Source organism: Arachis ipaensis, chromosome B4 (genome assembly GCF_059453495.1).
Source record: "Arachis ipaensis isolate K30076 ecotype BB chromosome B4, ASM5945349v1, whole genome shotgun sequence".
Taxonomy (NCBI): Eukaryota; Viridiplantae; Streptophyta; class Magnoliopsida; order Fabales; family Fabaceae; genus Arachis; species Arachis ipaensis.
Window position 1 is genome coordinate 73092904 of NC_142439.1, and position 19608 is coordinate 73112511.

The window sequence follows — 19608 nt, forward strand, 5'->3', positions numbered from 1 at the left end:
TTTAAGTTTGGTGTTGTGATGAGCGGATAATTTATACGCTTTTTGACATTGTTTTTAGTATGTTTTTAGCAGGATCTAGTTACTTTTAGGGATGTTTTTAATAGATTTTGTGTTAAATTCACATTTCTGGACTTTACTATGAGTTTATGTGTTTTTCTGTAATTTCAGGTATTTTCTGGCTGAAATTGAGGGACTTGAGCAGAAATCAGATTCAGAGGTTGAAAAAGGACTGCTGATGCTGTTGGATTCTGACCTCCCTGCACTCAAAGTGGATTTTCTGGAGCTACAGAACTTTACATGGCGCGCTTCCAATTGCGTTGGAAAGTAGACATCCAGGGCTTTCCAGCAATATATAATAGTCCATACTTTGGCCAAGAATAGATGACGTAAACTGGCGTTCAACGCCAGCCTTCTGCCCAAATCTGGCGTCCAGCGCCAGAAAAGGATCCAAAACCAGAGTTGAACGCCCAAACTGGCACAGAAACTGGCGTTCAACTCCACAAATGGCCTCTGCACGTGCAACACTCAGGCTCAGCCCAAACACACACCAAGTGGGCCCCGGAAGTGGATTTATGCATCAATTATTTACTCATGTAAACCCTAGTGACTAGTTTATTATAAATAGGACCTCTTACTATTGTATTTGACATCTTGGGTCTCAGTTTTAATCTATTGTTCATCTTAGGAGACTATTGATCACGCTTTAGGGGGCTGGCCATCTCGGCCATGCCTAGACCTATCACTTATGTATTTTCAACGGTAGAGTTTCTACACTCCATAGATTAAGGTGTGGAGCTCTGCTGTTCCTCAAAGATTAATGCAAAGTACTTCTGTTTTCTATTCAATTCATCTTATTTCACTTCTAAGATATCCATTCGCACCCAAGAACGTGATGAAGGTGATGATTATGTGTGACGCTCATCACCATCTCCCCTATGAACACGTGCCTGACAAACACTTCCGTTCTACATGAAATAAGCTAGAATGAATATCTCTTAGATCTCCTAACCAGAATCTTCGTGGCGTAAGCTAGAATGATGGCGGCATTCAATAGAATCCGGAAAGTCTAAACCTTGTCTGTGGTATTTCGAGTAGGATTCAATGATTGAATGACTGTGACGAGCTCCGAACTCGCGATTGCAGGGCGTTAGTGACAGACGCAAAAGGATAGTAAATCCTATTCCGGCATGATCGAGAACCGGCAGATGAATAGCCGTGCCGTGACAGGGTGCGTGAGCATATTATTCACTGAGAGGATAAGATGAAGCCATTGGCAAGGGTGATGCCTCCAGACGATTAGCCGTGCCGTGACAGGGCATTGGATCATTTTCCCGTGAGATGACCGAAAGTAGCCGTTGACAGTGGTGATGTATCACATAAAGCCAGCCATGGAAAGGAGTAAGACTGATTGGATGAAGATAGCAGGAAAGCAGAGGTTCAGAGGAATGAAAAGCATCTCCATTCGCTTATCTGAAATTCCTACCAATGATTTACATAAGTATCTCTATCCCTATTTTATTATATAATATTCGAAAACACCATTATCACTTTATATCTGCCTGACTGAGATTTACAAGGTGACCATAGCTTGCTTCATACCAACAATCTCCGTGGGATTCGACCCTTACTCACGTAAGGTATTACTTGGACGACCCAGTGCACTTGCTGGTTAGTTGTATCGAAGTTGTGACAACTATGAATTAAGATCAGAGCACCAAGCTTTGGAGCCATTACCAGGATTTGTTCGAGCCTGGAGATCACAATTTCGTGCACCATGGAGGCACACAAGGAAGAACACAAGGGAGTAAAGCTTGCTAGCACATTGGAGATACCTCTCCCCAAGCCACCACCATCCATTATTTCATTCAAGTGGGTAAATTTCTTATACTTAAGCTTTATTATTCTCCTTGAATATGGTTTGCTTGAAACGGATGGTCAACTTAGACATCTTTGTATCTTTAAGAGCAAATGAGAGATGGTTAGTAGTTGGAATTATAAATCAAGGCTCATCATGGTGACATGTTCAAAGTTTAATAGAAAAGGTTGGTATAGAGCTAGATTTCTTGGGTCTAAGATGATGTTTGGTCACTTGAATGAGAATTCCAAGATTATGCCACCCAAATGGAATAATGATGATCAACTTGAAGATAGGTGTGGCAACAAGATATGGGATCCGGAAATACATGAGGATCACCTTTGGGAGCCCATGGTTTGTGAGGAACTCCATCCAAGCTTGGAGCTATTAATTTTGAAGAATGGTTCTTATTGGAGACTCAAGCATTGGTGGATGTTCCAAGATGAGTTTAAGCACAAGCCACCTTGAGAGGAGCTCCCCATAAGTCCAACTTAAGGACAATAAACAAAAGTGCTAGCTGGGAGACACCCCACCATGGTAACTTCTTTTCATTTTCTCTTTTTGTACATATTGATAATTAGTTTAAATTCCTGTTTTTGGTTGATTTGTTGAGTATAATTGGTAGTTTAGTATGTTAAATAAGGTTTTATGGCGTTTTGGTAGCTGTTTGGAGGTTTGGAATGCTTGGATTGGTGCAAAAACATAGAAAATTTTTTTTGAAAAACAGAGCACCATCCGAACGTATGCGCACTGTGCGCGTACGCGTGCATCAAGCATTTTTGCCTATCCGCGAGCACGCGCTATGTACGCATACGCATGGATTGAGAAATTCCACCCCCAAGCCAAAAACCCGAGAGTTGTGCGAGCGTTGCGCGCGCATTGTGCCTTTCGCACAAACCAACTCGCGCGTACGCGTCACTGTCAAAATAAGCCATCGACGCGCACGCGCCATGTACGCATACGCGTCGCGTCCATTGCACCACCATCCGCGCACGCGCGCCATGCGCGCGTACGCTCAGATGTCCTTCCTTCAACACATTTCTTTTCTTCTCCTCTTTCCATTTCTTTCCTTCTCCTTTCTTCTTCCCTTCTTCTACCCCTCATCCAATACTTCCAAACACCATTCATAACCATTTATTTTAGTTAGTTAAATTAGTTAGTTAGTTAGATTATTAGTTAGTTTTAGTTAATTTTCATTTCATTTTTTCTTTTTCATTGTAATTGTTGGATTGTTAATCTTGTTTACCATTAATTGCTGCTGAGCATTAAAAAGGGATGTTATCTTAACATCATTATATTTATAATCTTTGTTGGAATCTATTGTTGAGGTTATATTTTGCTACTTGGTTTTGAGTTTTTTTCATTCCTACCTTTTAAGAATACCAAGTGATGAGAATTGCCTTCGAGCTTGTAACCCTTCTTGAATTGCATGATTTGGCCACCATGTAATTTCAATCCTTTTCCTCGATTTGGCAATTTCTTGATATTGGATGTTGAGCATTTATCTTAATGCATTCTGCTTCATGATCATATGCATCCATATGTTTACTGGTTGAATGCTCTCATGCTTCTTTAATGCTTGTTTTACCTTACAAGTTTACTTAAAGCATCTCAAGCACACTAGGATGAGTGAAGTGCATGCTTCTTTTGTGACATCGCTTTTTATGCTAATGTGTGTTCTAAACCGCACAATTTAGAATTCATACACTCATTTGTCATTACTGTCACACTACTTCACTCACTCAATTCTAGTGATTATTACCTCATTCCAACAATGTATGATTCCTTGCTCTTGTATTATCCTATCTTATGGTGTTGTATTTTTGTTTTTTTTTTTTTCATGAATGATGCACCGCAAACAAAAATGGAAGCAGAAGAAAAAAAATACGCAACAACCGGTTGATCTACCAGCTGAAGGTAGCAATCCGGAAAGTCGCCATACCCCCTTGCTCATATTTGAGTGCACTGAGGACGGTGCAAACTTTTAAGTGTGGGGAGGTCGTCCGACCGATCGGCGATTTTGGGTGACAAATTTCTAATTCTAACACTTTTGCATTTCATTTTTAGGTTTTTAGGATTTTTATTTGTATTTTTTTATTTTTGCATATATATACACAATAAGCTTAGTCAAAATAATGAAGTTTCCAAGATTTCTATCTATAGGGCACCAATTGATTTGAGTGAAAAACTCACTACAAGAAAAATACCCATTCAGCCACACTTTTTTTAAGCTACATTTGAAAAGTGTAGCCTATTCTAGGAATAGGCTACGCTTTTCTCCATGTTTCCTTTTTGCGAGAGAATAGGAATCACATTTGTGGCATCACTTGAAAAGCGATGCCTTAGATATTATAAAGATCACTTATAAAGCGTAGCCTTAACTTAAGAGTTATGGGTTCACTTTTTACACCAAAGAAAACACTTTTAAAGTGTAGCCTATTTATCATATTTCAGGTGCATTTTAAAAGTGTTGCCTAATGTATTTCAAGTCAAATATGTCAACACTTAGTAAATTTTTTTCACAATATTTCACCAAATATACAAGCACGCGTACAGTAGACACTTAGGCAAATAAAAACAAAATAACACACTTAGGCAAATAAAAACAAAAATAACATGGCCATAGACACTTAGGCAAATAAAAACAAAATAACATGGCCACTGAACTCGCGATCCCTAGCTAGCTAATCACACTCCCTTCATCACCCCCAAATCAGAGAAGACCACTGACGGCGTCAACCCTCACGGCGTCACCGCTCACGGCGTCACCGCTCATGGCGTCAGCATCTCCACCACTCACTCATCTTCATCACTCACTTCTCACCACGCCGCCACTCGTTTTCATCACCAGTTCTTGTCGCTGCGCGCTGACATCAGGAAGATCGACTGTGCGCTCGACTAAAAGCTTATCTTTATTCGCTCACCGTCGTGAAGAAAGGTATGTATCACCTTCATTTGGTTTCTAAAATCTGAGAGGGTAGGGTTCTAATTTTTGGGTTGCAATTTGGGGGTTTGGTACAAAATCCTTTGAATTCGTGAATTGATGAACATGCATGCTAATCTTGCGGCCCAGGAGAACTCAGAATTTGCTGGTTTCATTCCGTTATTGCTGCGGCGCAGCAGAACTCGTGAATTTGGGATTGTTGCGGCGCAGGAGATCGAACTCGTGAATTTGGGATTGGGGTTTCATTCCGTTTACGCAGGTACTGTATAGGCTAAAGAAAAATAGCAAACATTTTTGCACCCCAATTTGATGAAGAACAAATGATTGTAGGATCAATTTGTGGTCAAATGCTATAAATTAGTAGTAATCCATGAAAGAGTTCCCAAACTGTGAAATACACTTGTGAAAGTTGATTATATGTCTTAATTCTGGGTTTGATTCTCATAATTGTCTTTCGCTTGTTGCTTATCGTTCTCTACTCTTATAGAATTCTGCTCCACATTGATGAAACAAAAATGTTTTCCTAGTTCAAAAGTTTCCTGCGCAATCAGTGTTAGTGTTTCGTATTTTTAACACACGATTTCTTAGTATATTTTGTGTTGATTGCTTCTTGATCGAAGTACATTTCATGACTTGGCGATTGCCATTGAGGGAAAAATTGCTTCCCTGGTTCAAATTTTTTTTGTGCAATCAGTATTAGTGTTATGTTCTTAACACGGGTTTTCTTATTATTAAATACGTCCAATTTGTGTGGAACTCTTGCTTGATTGAAGTGCATTTGATGACTTGGTGACTTGCTTTAGTTGAACTCTGGAAAAGTTATCGCTGTTGGCCCCGGTCTTCGTGGCAAGGACGGGAACCTAAACCTCTTGGTTCAGTTATTATTGTCTATTATGAATGGATTTTGAGTGAAAAGTTTTGTTGTATATGATGATTGATGAAGAAGCTTCCCTTTCCATCCACAATTACTTGTTCTATTAGGAATACACAAGCTTAATTACATTCCAGCACTTCCTTTTTATTTTTTCCCTCTGATTTCTCCAATTCAAATCAATTTGCACTTTTTAAAACTTGAATAATTAAAATCCTGTGTGTAGAGCAGTGTCAAAATTCGGAAATAGATTTTATATATAATAGATTTTGATATGTCAAAGTAGTGGAGTTAGCTGTGTTAGCTTTTAGGGAAGTTTGAAGTTAGAGCCGTAGTGGCACTTAAAAGGCATATCTAGTTCTAAAAGACATGCAAACTTTTAACTAATTAAAAGGAAACTGTGATTTTTTAGAGATCTATTGTCATAAAAATAAAATTTGAGTTTCGTAATTTAATTGATTTGTAGTGTTTTCTGGGGTTTTGGTTGGACAACGACATTTTTTCTATTGATTATATACTATCATGTTGAGTTTCTTGTAAAAGATGAATTCATCTTTTTTATTGAGTTGTTCAAGAGTTGCATCATTTTAGGATCTCAAATAAGTTTTTACAGGCGTAAAATGTTGATGTTAACTTGTCTCTTCTCTCAATAATAGTGAGTATAGTAAAGATAAATAATTGTGACGTCAATTTTTTTTTATAACAATTTCGTCGGTTTTTGTTGTGTAATTAAGTCTGACGATTGCTCTTGAAAAAAATATTGTTTTAGCTCTCTCTTTATTTGGAATATTTTGCGTTCTGAATTTTTTCTTAAAAAATTGGTTTTTGTTTAGAAGTGTGGTTATAAGATAGTTGATATTAAAATTGATTCTATGAATACTTTCTTGTTGCTTCAATTTGATTCCTAACAACTGTCTTGTGTTGATAGTAATTTACTTGAAAATTAGAAAATTATCATGTCTTAATTGAGAAGTTCAATTTAATCTTATTCAAAGAGAAGTTAAATGTTGTAGTTAATTTGTTAACTTAAAAATGATCTAAAAATTATAAATAGAGAGGAGGGAGATAAGAAGTGAGAATATAGAATGATTAGGGGAGCTAATGAGAACTATGGGCTCTTATCCCTGAAGGTGGACCCTCACAGATAAAGCACCCACTTATTTCCTCTGCAATTGGTTGTCTTCTCAGTATCATAACATCAACTTACTATATAGATAAGATAAGAAAATAGTTTTTAGTTTGATTGAGATTGCTCAATATTCCAAGCAAACTGCATATACTCTTTAATAAGAAATTTGAAGCGTAGCAGTGAGCAGTGAAATCTAAACTGAAATCACAGATATTGATATTGTTAGGGATAAGTACTAACTTGCCTTGTTTTGAGGGCATCAGTGGCACAGATCAATAATAAAAAAGCCGCCTCAGAGAAATATCATGAATTTTGGTCCCTTTTAAGTGGTAGTTTTGTTTGTTTATTACTTTTGAGAATAACTTTGATTAGAAAACATAATAGTAGTAAGTAGTAACAGAGCAGAGCAACACATGGAGGCAAAATTTTGGTAGCATTTATTAAGGTAATGGTAATAATGTGTTAATATATCAGTCTTCACGTTATTATCATACTCTATCACTTGATAATAATTCACATCACTCACTGTCTCACTCTGCCCTTCTCCATCTATTTTCATAACTTTACTTTTATTTTTTAAAGTTAGAACTTCTAAGGTTATATTATATCACAGGATCTGCTCCGCAATAACTTCAAATCCGTGACTTATTGAGATTTATGATAATATTTTTATTCTTAATTATAAGTCGTTTAATAGTCAAACTGGTCCATGTGCAAAGATTTACGTTAAAGCATCCTGATTCTTTTCACTATTCTCTAAATGTATTTCATTGTCTGCTGCTGCATGGATGACCCATGTGGTTTGCATGAATGGCTGCCAAGTTCATGGCTTACCAGTTACCAGGATAATATTTTGATTAGCTCATGACTTACCATTAAATCGTCTCACTTCTACTGACCTGAATTGAGTTTTGAGAAGCAAGATTGCTTCCTTTTATTTTTAGTTACTCAGTTACTCATGCTTTGGATTTGAATTTTGGGCTGTTATCAGATTGCTTTTATTTTCCAAATAAGTTATCGACCTGAATTGAGTTTTTTTATTTTTTTTTCCTTACATTTTAATTATATCAGTTTAGAATTTATGAAAATAAATCAAGAGTAAATAATATCATAGTCTAATCTCTTAGAATTTTACTTGGTAACAAACAGATTGAAGTTTTTGGTTAAAGCTCCCAAGTGGATTTTGTCAAAACATTGATCGTGTCATGGCAAGGTACAATGCATACTTTTTTTTTTCATTTTATTATTATGCTATTAATTCATGTGTAGCTCCACTTTGATTGCTTTATTAGTTATGAAGTTGCAATTTAACTTATTATTTATGTACTATAAATTCTTTGTTTTCCTTAATTTGTTTTGCTTCAGCGAGTTTCTAGTAAAATGTTTAGAGAATTACTTCTAAAGATTAGGAACTATTTCCTAACCTAACTACAAGGCTATGAAGTCCGTTTCATAGCCCATGCCCCTTATATTTCATAACACCCTTCCTCCTCTACTCTTGTTATCTTCACTTTGCGACCCCTTATAAATTTTTCTCCAAAAAAATTTAATAATTATCGATTAGGTTTTGTGATATGCCGAAGGATTGGATGGATCTACCGAGGTATAGCGAAGAGTATATCAATGGTGTTATTAGTTTCTTAGAGTTTGCATACTCTGAGGGAGAGCCGGACGGACAACAAATTCAATGTCCTTGTAAGAGGTGTTGTAACATTGAGTGGTATAGAAGAGATGTGGTATTTGACCATTTAGTAGCCGACGGATTTGTTAAGGGATATAGAACATGGATTAATCACGGGGAACGGACAATCCCGATGGTGGTTGATGATGACACGGATGATGAAGGTGCACGCGATGACATTGAAGGACTGCTTAATGATGCATTTGGAGATCATGCTGAGGGTGTTACTGTAGGTCCAAATGAAGAGGCTAAAAAGTTTTATAATTTAATAGATGGGGCAAGTCAAGAGTTATACCCGGGCTGCAAGAAATTTTCTACATTATCTTTTACCATCCGCCTGTACTTGTTAAAGTGTTTGCACGGTTGGAGCAATGCCTCCTTCACTTCCCTTCTTGAGCTATTGAAAGAGGCAATGCCTGAAATTAAAATACCTCCATCTTTCCATAAGACGAAGGCTATGATAAGAGATTTAGGTCTGGATTATAAAAAAATTGATGCTTGTCCTAATGATTGCCTCCTGTATAGGAAAGAACTAAAGGATGAAACACAATGTCGTGTATGTGGAACATCTCGATATACTGAAAATTCTAGTGATAATAGCGAGAACCAACCTCACAATAAAGGTCGTCCTATTCCTGTAAAGACTCTGAGATACTTTTCTATAATTCCAAGACTTCAGCGATTATTTATGCGCTCAAAAACGGCAGCTAGTCTGAGGTGGCATGATGAGGAGCGCGTTAAAGATGGGACGTTAAAGCATCCTGCTGATGGACTGGCATGGAAGAACTTTGATGAAATGAATGAAGATTTTACAAAAGAATCACGCAATATTAGACTAGGCTTGTCAAGTGATGGGTTCAACCCATTTCGTAGCATGAATATTTCATGGAGCACGTGGCCCGTAATGCTGATGGTATACAACTTGCCTCCGTGGATGTGCATGAAACCTGAATATTGTATGCTTTCATTGCTTATTCCTGGGCCACAATCACCTGGCAAAGATATTGACGTGTATCTACAACCATTGATGGAAGACTTGAAGTTGTTGTGGGAAATAGGGGTGGAAACTTATGATGCATCAAAGAATGAGACCTTTCAAATGCGGGCAGCTCTTTTGTGGACAATTAATGATTTTCCTGCGTATGCTATGTTGTCTAGGTGGAGTACAAAGGGAAAATTGGCTTGCCCTTGTTGCAACAAAAATACCTCTTCTCTACAACTAAAACATAGTCGGAAGACAGTTTATATGGACCATCGTGTCTTTTTACCCATGGATCATCCATGGAGAACCAATACAAGGTCTTTTAATGGGAAGCAAGAATTAAGACCCCCTCCACCTGTTATAGAAGGAACGGAAATTTTTGAGATGCTACAAAATGTTGAGAATGTTTTCGGGAAGAAGCAAAGTACATCAAATAGTTTCCCATGGAATTGGAAAAAAAGATCAATTTTCTTTGAATTGCCTTACTGGCACAAGAACCTGCTGCGTCACAACTTAGATGTCATGCACATAGAGAAGAACATACTTGACAGTATAATTGGAACTCTTTTGGATATCCCAGGCAAGACAAAGGATCATCTGAATGCTCGATATGACTTAAAAGATTTGGGGATCTAGAAAAATCTTCAACCAAAGGAGGTGAATAATGGCAAGAGAACAAAGTTGGCAAACGCATGCTTTTCTATGACTGCTGCAGAGAAGTCAATTTTTTGTGGTGTTTTGAAGACAACAAAGCTACCTGATGGTAGTGCTTCGAATATATCACGGTGTGTACATCTAGCAGAAAGAAAAATTTCTGGGTATAAGACCCACGATGCTCATTTTTTGCTACACTACTTACTACCAATACCGATTAAAAGCATCCTTCCTGATCACGTGGCCATTCCGTTGATTCGACTAAGTTCCTTTTTTCGTCGCATATGCAAAAAGTTAATAACACTGGAAGAGATAGATCAATTGGAGTTAGAGATTGTGGAAACATTATGCCACCTTGAGAGGATCTTTCCCCCTAGTTTTTTTGACATAATGGTTCATCTTCCTATTCATTTAGCAAATGAGGTGAGATTGGGTGGTCTGGTGTAGTTTCGTTGGATGTATCCTCCAGAAAGGTACATGTGTACATTAAAGTCGTATGTATGCAACAAAAGTCGCCCCGAAGGTTCTATTGCAGAGGCATATCTGGCTGAAGAGTGCTTAACTTTCTGCTCAAGATACTTGCATGGAGGTGTGCGAACAAGACTTAATAAGCGACCTCGGAATGATGATGATCCTAATGACGATGAAGTTTTGCCTTCAAAGTTGTTTTCTAACAAAGGTCGTTCGTTAGGCATGGGAAATGGAGAACCAATTAATCTCGATGACATATCAAGTGCTCAAGCCCATGTATATGTATTATACAATTGTGAAGAAGTCGCAGATTATGTTAGGTAACTTAATATAACTTATGTTTATTCACTAAATCAAGTGCATTTAGATTTTTTCCGATCAAACATAACTATTATTAACTACAGAGAGCATGAGGATGAGGTTAACAATCAGCGGGGAACAAAATGGAGAAAAGCAAAAGTTCACAGTAGAACCTTCTCGCAGTGGTTTGAAACTCGGGCGAGAGATCCAGATGTGCCTGTTTGGCTAAAAGAATTATCTCGAGGTCCAAGCTCTGTTGCAAGAAGATTTTCTGGATATATAATTAATGGATATAGGTTTCACACTGTGGAGCGTGAGGCAAGGAGAAAAACACAAAATAGTGGTGTCACATTAACTGCTTTAACTTCAAGCTTTGCAAGTGCTAAAGATAAAAGTCCAATTCAAGACACTGTAGCTTATTATGGCAGGTTATTTGAGATAGTAGAGTTAGATTATTTTGGGCGTTTTAAGGTTGTATTGTTTCGGTGTGAGTGGTATGATGCTGGGAGAGACAAATATGGTCTTACATTTGTTCACTTCAATAAGAAATGCTACCAGAATGAACCTTTCATACTAGCATCTCAAGCACATCAGTGTTTTTATGTGCAAAATCCATATGAACATAAGAAACATTATGTTATGGAAACTATCCCAAGAGACTTATTTAAAACAAATGACGAATCTGAGTCTGAGGCCAGTCAAACCTTCTATAGTGAACAACACGAGCATATAACAAGTCCTGCCATACCAGCTGATGATGGTGAACTTATTCTGGAGAGGAATGATCTACGACCTACAGTTATTGAAACGGTTCCCCAAGTGACTTCTGCCCAAGAATATGAGGCAGATTTCATTGGAGATTCTGATTCTGATGGGTCAGCCTAAGCAATTTATTGCTTAATATGTACATATGTATAACTAAGTTTTCTTCACCTTTTTATTTGTATGTCATATTTTTGTTTTAATTTCTCATTTTGTTAGTGTTTCTTATAGGATATGTCACTTTATTGCTTATATTAACTCGAGTTAACTAATTTATTTGTGTAGGAATAAAGAATTTATTGATCTTAAAGCAACATCAAGTAAGAATCTGCTTCGACAATTTGAAGCCAAGAGATAAAGGATTGTAAATGAACGCAAGCAATATGTGATGCAAGGTGCAGCACGTAATGACAAGGAGGAAACTATGCCAAGGTTGGATGTAGTCGAAAGTCAAAAAGAGTTGAGTGCAACCAAAGGAGTGAAGAAGTGTACGTCAAAGAAGCTGGATTTTACTCATTTACAAAGCACACTCAGCACAATCAACAAAAGGATGAATTTCACGCCTGAAACCCTGGAAGTACAGCCAAGCATTCCTGCGCAACAGCCAGAAAATAAAAAAAGAAAGAATCACTTGACTGTGGCTATGGCTGAGAAAAAGAAGCATGAAATACAACATGAACCGTTAACACAAGGCTTGAACAATTCTAAGCTTACAAAGGTGGGTGTAGATGAACTTAAAAGGAAGCTCGATGCAATTCGTAATATGAATAATAGCATGCCAACAACTGTAAGCCAAGATCGGAGTTGTGCAAATTCTACTCAGCCCATAATCAACCAAAGGCAGCAGCAGATTATTCAAGTCACACATGGTAGAACTCAAAAAAGGCAACATGACACTACTTTGCTGAGTTCAAACACTACCCCACAAGCTGAAGATTTAATGTCGGAGCAAGATGGATCAAGAAAAGAAAAGAGCAAGCCAAGGGTAAAGGCTACAACTATTGATGAATTTTTAAAAGAAAATGGGATAGATGTAGAAATTGACGGACTAAGCTCTAAACTAAGTGATGATGTGGGAGATAGCTTTCCACTTGATGAAAATTATTATTCACATGTGATGGAGGACATTGATGATGACGAAGGTAATTTATTTCTATCATTTTTTATATTTTTTTGTAAATCATAATGCTTAATTTTTCAATTGGCATCACTAATTACTCCCTAATTTTCCCCCTACTGCATGAAACTAGGAGAGCCAAAGAAGAAGAAAACTCGGGGAAAAACAACTTGCAAAGAGATTTATGCAAGAACTATGGAACAGCGGGAAGAAGTTATTTTTGATATTGGACAGCCAGTAGGACCAACCGATCAAAGTGTGTCTAATTTAACTAGTTTCGTAGGAACAATTGGGAGAAACAAAAGATTTGTGAGTCTTTTGTACACTAGCTGGCATGCTGTAACTCCTAAAGATAAGAAATTCATTTGGAACTATGTTAATGTAAGACTCTTCTATTATTATTAAATGTTGATTATTTTAAATATAGCAAGGTGCGTATAACACTGTAAATATCATGCAGACCAAGTTTATCCTCCCAGACAGTGGAGAAAAGTGGGTGATCCAAGCAATTCGGGATGCTTGGAAGCGGTTCAAGGGAAAGATTAACCAGAAGCACTTTGTTCCCTTTGATACCATCGAAGATATGGTGAAAAATCGACCGACACAAGTTCCAGAAAGTTAATTCATAAAATTGATCTATTATTGGAGTCATCCTACAATCCAGGTAAAATAGTTGGTACTTTAATTGCAAATATATTATTGTTTGTTAAGACATAAGCAAAATAATGAAATTTCAATTGATAATGTTGGAATCTGTCTTCTCTCATGCTGTACAAACACATATCCATTCTGATGTAGGTTCTTGAACTGAATTGAATTTTTTTAGGATATATTGCTGCCAGTTCCATTCTGAACTTCTGAATTTCTGTATTTACAATTCTATTTTTGGCTACTTTGTTTGCTGTAATTTAAGTTGCTGTAATTCTATTTTCTATAGTTCTGTTTTGTGCAATTTTGTTTTCTGCAATTCTATTCTGTGCAATTATACCTGCTACTATTCTGGTTGCTATAATTTTGTTTGCCGAAGCAAAATTTAATTATATTGTTCTCTGTTTCTATATGCTAACCTTTTATTCAATTATAGTCAATAAGTGAAAAAAATAAGAAACATAAAGAACAGCAAAAGTTTCCACATCGCATGGGGCCAATCAATTTCGGAAGAGTACGAGTGGCTCTGGTATACTTATTTCATATTTGTGCTGGGATTTGTTTAGTTAATTTTAGTTATGTTGTTATAGACTTACTTATTTAAGGCTTTATTTTATAGCGCGCGACAAAGGAAACAAATGAGGAACCAAAAAGGTTTGAAATGTTCCTTGCTACTCGAACAAGTCGGAAAAGGAAGGAAGTTGATCAGGAAACACAAGATGCAATTGTATGAGAATTCATTGAATTACTAATGATTATAAATCAAATTTAGGATATGGTAACTAATTCTATGTCAAATGTTTCTTTTAATTAGGATGAATTCCAAAACCGGCAAGCTGCTGGTGAAACAGATGAGGAAGCTTTTAAGTCTTTATTTGGAAAAGAACAACCAGGTCGGGTTAGGTGCTATGGAAGATCTATTACACGACGTGACTTAAAAAAGCATGCAGAAATTTCTGAACTCAAGCAACAACACCAGGAGGAAGTCACATCTTTGAAGGCTGAACTTGGAGACATGAAGGCCAAACAGCAGCACCAAGAGGCTGACCTTCATGGATTGCGAAACATGATTAAGTTACTAGTTCAGCGATCTGAACCTGGAATGAGGCCGGAAGAAATTGAAGCCTTGTTACAAGATGCCCAACACTCTCCAATTGATGCAAATAGCGCTCATGGATCAACACATATTCCAAACATAAATATGGTATGACCAGTTTTTTCTTATTCCCTAATATTTGTTTATATATTGTTAATTGTTAATTAGGATTTTGAGTTTAAAATTTTTATTTGTTAGAACTTAGGAGGATGCCATATTTTTTTAATTTGAACTGAAATTGAAGAAGATGGAAGCTGTGATTTGGTTTTTTTGGTTTTGTTTTTTCATTATGTAATTTTAATATTATTGTTATCAGGGTGAAAGCTGTAATTTTTCTGGTTTTTCTGATTTTTCTGGTTTTGGTTTTCTGATTTTTCTGATTTTAGTTCCCATTTAGTATGAAGTTGTGTTAGTCCGTTTTTTAGTTGTCCTTTATGGTGATTTATAGTATCCCCCTGAATGTGATCGTTATTTTAAAGCAAAAGACTTTGGTGATATGAAAAGTAGAGTAGTTTCAATTATCTTATGCCTCTCGGATATTGTATGTGTTATTAATCTGTTAACTACTTTTTTCTTCTTGTACTTTTTCAAATTATAATTATTTTTCTATATAATTATGCAGGATAATTCTGAAGATGTGAATGAAGATTGAGATGCTTATCATGATGGTTTATTGACAAAGGTGGAAATTGAAAGATGTATGGTTGATGATGATGTCTTTTATTAGAAGCTAAGATACATTTATATGATATAATATTTTGATTTTTCCTAGTTTATTAGTAGTAAACTCTAAGTGCATTATATGAGTATACTTATTCTAGTTTGAGATGTATGAATGCTCAAAATTATGATCATTCTAATATTTTTGGTTCATTGTATACTTATATTTTGTTTCAGTATAATTTTTATTGTTTAAAGATTATTGTATGGTATTATTATATATGTATACATTTTATTTTATAATAATTAACTAATTTAATTAACAATACAGGATTATATATATAATTATATTCTCAAATATTAGAGTTTAGATAAAAAAATTGTTAGAAATTTCTGTTTATATATATATATATATATATATATATATATATATATATATATATATATATATAAACAGAAATTTTAAAAAAAAATGAGGGAGAAAAGGCTACACTTATATAGAGTAGCTATAGGTATACTATTTGCTACTTTTATAAAGTGATGCAGTAGCTCTGAAAAGTGTAGCCTATTCTTTAGAATTATGGTAACCATTAGTGCTGAAAAGCGTAGCCTTAGGTCCTGAACAGCATCACTTAAAAAGCGTACCCTATTCTCAAAGGCGAGAAGCGTAGCCTTTGCTACAGAAAAGCGTAGCCTTTGAGAATAGGCAACACTAGTATAGGCATCGCCTACAAAAGTGTCTCCGAAGCCTAAAAAGCGTAGCCTTTTCCTAAGGCATCATTTTTTTTTTTTGGCTACACTTTTCAAGTGTACTTGAATGGGTGTTTTTCTTGTAGTGACTTTTCATAAAACTTGCTTGAATCATATATATATTGTGAAACATGATTTTTGAGCTAAGAACACAAGCTTGTGAGTTTTGAGCCTAATTGTGTGGTTACATCTTATAACCACTTACTTTCCTTCTTGTGTGCATTATTCTCTTTCTATGGTTGTAATCTTTGATTTGTTTGATTCTTTATGTCCATTATTTTATGTATTCATGCATTTATATGATTGAGGCCATCATTTCACTTAGCTCACTTACCCAAATAGCCTTACCCTTTATCTTCCATTGTTAGCCAATTTGAGCCTACGACTAACCCACTTGTTCTTATTTTAGCATATTACAAGCCTTAAAGTGAAAAACAATAAATGTCCTTTATTTGGATCTTTGATTAGCTTAGGTTAGTAGTGAGTTTGAGTATCATTCAAGTGTGGGAAATTTGGGACATTGTGTGAATAAAAGGGTAGTTTTGTATTTTTGTTGGAAAAATTTGGGAATTAGGTGCATACTCATGTATTAATCAAATGCTAGACCTTATGTATTGATGTTCTTGTATATAGAAAGAAAAATGAGAAAAACAAAAGAAAAAAAGAAAAGAGAAAGAAAAAAAATAGAAAAAGAAAGAAATAAAGAAAAAGAAAGAAATAAAAAGGGGACAAAATGCCCCAAAGCAGAGCTCAGTAAGGATCAATGCATAAGTGTTGTGAAATGAAAAGAAATTGCATGAGTATGTTAAAAAGTGAAAAATGGATAGTTAGGTTAGTTTTGAATTGTATAGGATGTCATAGGTTAGGTGGAAAGTCTAAACTTATCAAAGATTCAAATTTCAAACTCACTTAACCATATATGCATCCTACCTTGACCCTAGCCCCATTACAACCAATGAAAAGACCTCATGATACTTGTATGCATGCATGAAATAAATGTTGATTGTTAGAAGAAAAACAAATCCTAGAAAGCATGATTAGGGGAGAATTGAGTGAATCAACCCTAAACACTTGAGCGAATAGAGTGCAAACATATTCGGTGAGGGTTTGATGCTCAATTACATGTTTTCACCTATGATCATCATTCTTCATGCAAGTTTATAAAAATATTTAATAGCACAATTCAATTGTGGTTTGGCATGGTTGCTAATACCTTTAGCCCTTGTGCATATATACTTCTTGGACATTGATTTATTTTGACCAAACAATTGCATTCATGTAGATAGTTGCATATAGGTAGGGTGCATATTAGTTAAATTTCATTGAATAAATGTTGATACCCTTTGCTCTCTCTTGGTTTAAGCATGAGGACATGCTTGGTTTAAGTGTGGGGAGGTTGATAAACCCCATTTAGAGGGTTTATCTTGTGTTGAATTTAGAGGATTTTATCGCTTTCTCCCACATTTATTCAATGAAATAGCATGGTTTTGTAAATTCTCCTTTAATTGTGCTTAAGAGTGAACACATGCTTTTTAGGACTTAGAATAGCTAAATTTAATTCACCTTGATTCCATTAGATGCCTTGATATGTTTGTTAAGTGATTTCAGATTTAGGAGGCAAAGATTGGATCAAGGGAATGAAGGAAAAGCATGTAAAAATGGAGAACTCATGAAGAAATGAAGGAATCACAAAAGCTGTCAAGTCAACCTCTTCGCACTTAATAGACCATAACTTGAGCTACAGAGGTTCAAATGATGCGGTTTCAGTTGCATTGGAAAGCTAACATCTGGGGCTTTGAAATTATATAAGATTTTCCATAAATGCATCACGTTTAGGGGGGCACGCACGCGCCGATTTGCACGTGATTCATTAAAAGCAAATTAGTGGCCAACGAATTCTAAAGCCTTGTGGACCCAATCCAACTCATTTCTGATGCTATTTAACCCAAGAATTGAAGAGGGATGAGACATCTAGTTATTAGTTTAGTTTTATTTTAGTTTTATCATGCTTTAGTTAGTTTCTAGAGAGAGAAGCTCTCTCTTCTCTCTAGAATTAGGAGTAGGTTAGATCTAGATTAGGAATTCTTAGATCTAGGATAATTTCATGCTTTGATTTACTTTTCCTTTTGCAATTCTTCTTCTTCTACCTCTCTTCTCTCTAGTTTAGCATTTAATTCTTGTAATTCTCTACTTTTATGTTGATGCACTTTTGTTCTTCCATTTTCCTTTAATGCAATTTATGATCATGTTCCTTTATTGTTTATTTGATTTGTTGTTATTTAATTCCTTGCAAATGAGTAGTGTAGATTTACTTTCCTTGATATTTTACTATGTTTTCCTTTTATGCCTTCTAAGTGTTTGATAAAATACTTGGTTGGATTTTAGTGTAGATTTACATTTCTTGCAATTTTACTATGCTTTCTTTTTTGCTTTCTAAGTGTTTGATAAAATGTTTAGTTGGATTTTAGAGTAGATTTTAGTGCTCTTGGCTTGGGAAGGTAACTTAGGAACTCTTGAGTTACTACTATCCAAGTGATTGACGATTGAGAGCCATTAACTCTAGATCTCACTAATTGAATTGGTGGAGAACTAGGACTTATGGACTTGGATTGACATAGCTCATTTGACTTTCCTTTATTAGTTAGAGGATGACTTAATGGGGTTGATCCTTGCCAATTCTCATGTTGTGGTTAGTGATTAGGATAGAGATCCTTGACCACCAACCCTTGCCAAGGCCTTTTTGTTATTTGAATTTTATTTCCATTTACTTTTCATGTTTCTTATCTCAAAAACCCCAAAACATACCTCATAACCAATAGCAAGACACTTTATTGTAATTCCTAGGGAGAACGACCCGAGGTTTAATACTTCGATTTATAGATTTTAGGGGTTTGTACTAGTGACAAACAAAATTTTTGTATGAAAGGACTATTGTTGGTTTAGAAACTATACTTGCAACGAGAATTCATTTGTGAAATTCTAAACCGTCAAAAGTCCAATCATCAAGTGCATACCAACCACCATATTCCTATGAAGCCTACCCTCAACATTATCCTTAACCATAGCACCCTCAAGCCTCACTACATCACCAGATCAATTCCCATGTTCATCTTACAACCCACCTTATGAACCACCATCACTCACACATCACTACATCTATAATCACCTTGACCAACTATCTCCATATACACAACCTCAATATCCTCACCCTTATAAACCAACCCTATATATGAAGACTTTCTCCCACATGATGAGCCTTCTATTCCACCTCAACCTCCCTTGGATGAATAATAAGCAACAAGAATCAATCAAACGTCATAAAGCTATCATGGCTACCTTGGCCGAAGTATTAGCCCATTTAGACTCGCCACATTCATGCCACAACCAAAGCAATTTTGTGGATGAATGTGAGGAACCAACCTCAATTGAAGAGTGCGAGATGAGGGAAAGTTTGGAACCCCAAGTGGAAGATGAAGAGTTGAAGCACAATTCACCACAAGTGGAAGAAGTTGAGCTTATTAAAGTTGATGAAGTGGATGAAGAATTGGGGAAGATTGAACAAGTGGAAATTAAAGCAAGTTGTCAAAAAGTGGAGGTGATCAAAGAAGAGCACAAGGGAGTGAAAATTTCAAGTCTATTGGAAGTCTCCCTTCCTAAGCAACCATCCGATACACCATTTAAATGGGTA

At 35.9% G+C, this 19608-nt stretch overlaps 2 protein-coding genes across 2 annotated transcripts; both read left to right on the forward strand.

The window, feature by feature from the left end:
- Positions 1-8367: 8367 nt before the first annotated feature.
- On the forward strand, positions 8368-10098 carry LOC148567914 (uncharacterized). The gene has a single exon (XM_088484636.1). The coding sequence runs from the start codon at positions 8374-8376 to the stop codon at positions 10096-10098; it is 1725 nt and encodes a 574-aa protein (XP_088340762.1). The 5' UTR covers positions 8368-8373.
- Positions 10099-12292: 2194 nt separating this feature from the next.
- LOC107636549 (uncharacterized) lies at positions 12293-13388 on the forward strand. The gene is made up of 3 exons (XM_016340048.2): positions 12293-12791; positions 12900-13075; positions 13194-13388. The coding sequence occupies exons 1-3, from the start codon at positions 12293-12295 to the stop codon at positions 13386-13388; spliced, it is 870 nt and encodes a 289-aa protein (XP_016195534.2).
- Positions 13389-19608: the final 6220 nt, after the last annotated feature.

Coding starts and splice junctions, on each gene's coding strand:
- LOC148567914 (XM_088484636.1), top strand. CDS start 8,374: ATGCCGAAGGATTGGATGGATCTACCGAGGTATAGCGAAGAGTATATC.
- LOC107636549 (XM_016340048.2), top strand. CDS start 12,293: ATGGCTGAGAAAAAGAAGCATGAAATACAACATGAACCGTTAACACAA. Junction 12,792..12,899: donor GGACATTGATGATGACGAAG/GTAATTTATTTC, acceptor GCATGAAACTAG/GAGAGCCAAAGAAGAAGAAA. Junction 13,076..13,193: donor TTGGGAGAAACAAAAGATTT/GTGAGTCTTTTG, acceptor TTTTAAATATAG/CAAGGTGCGTATAACACTGT.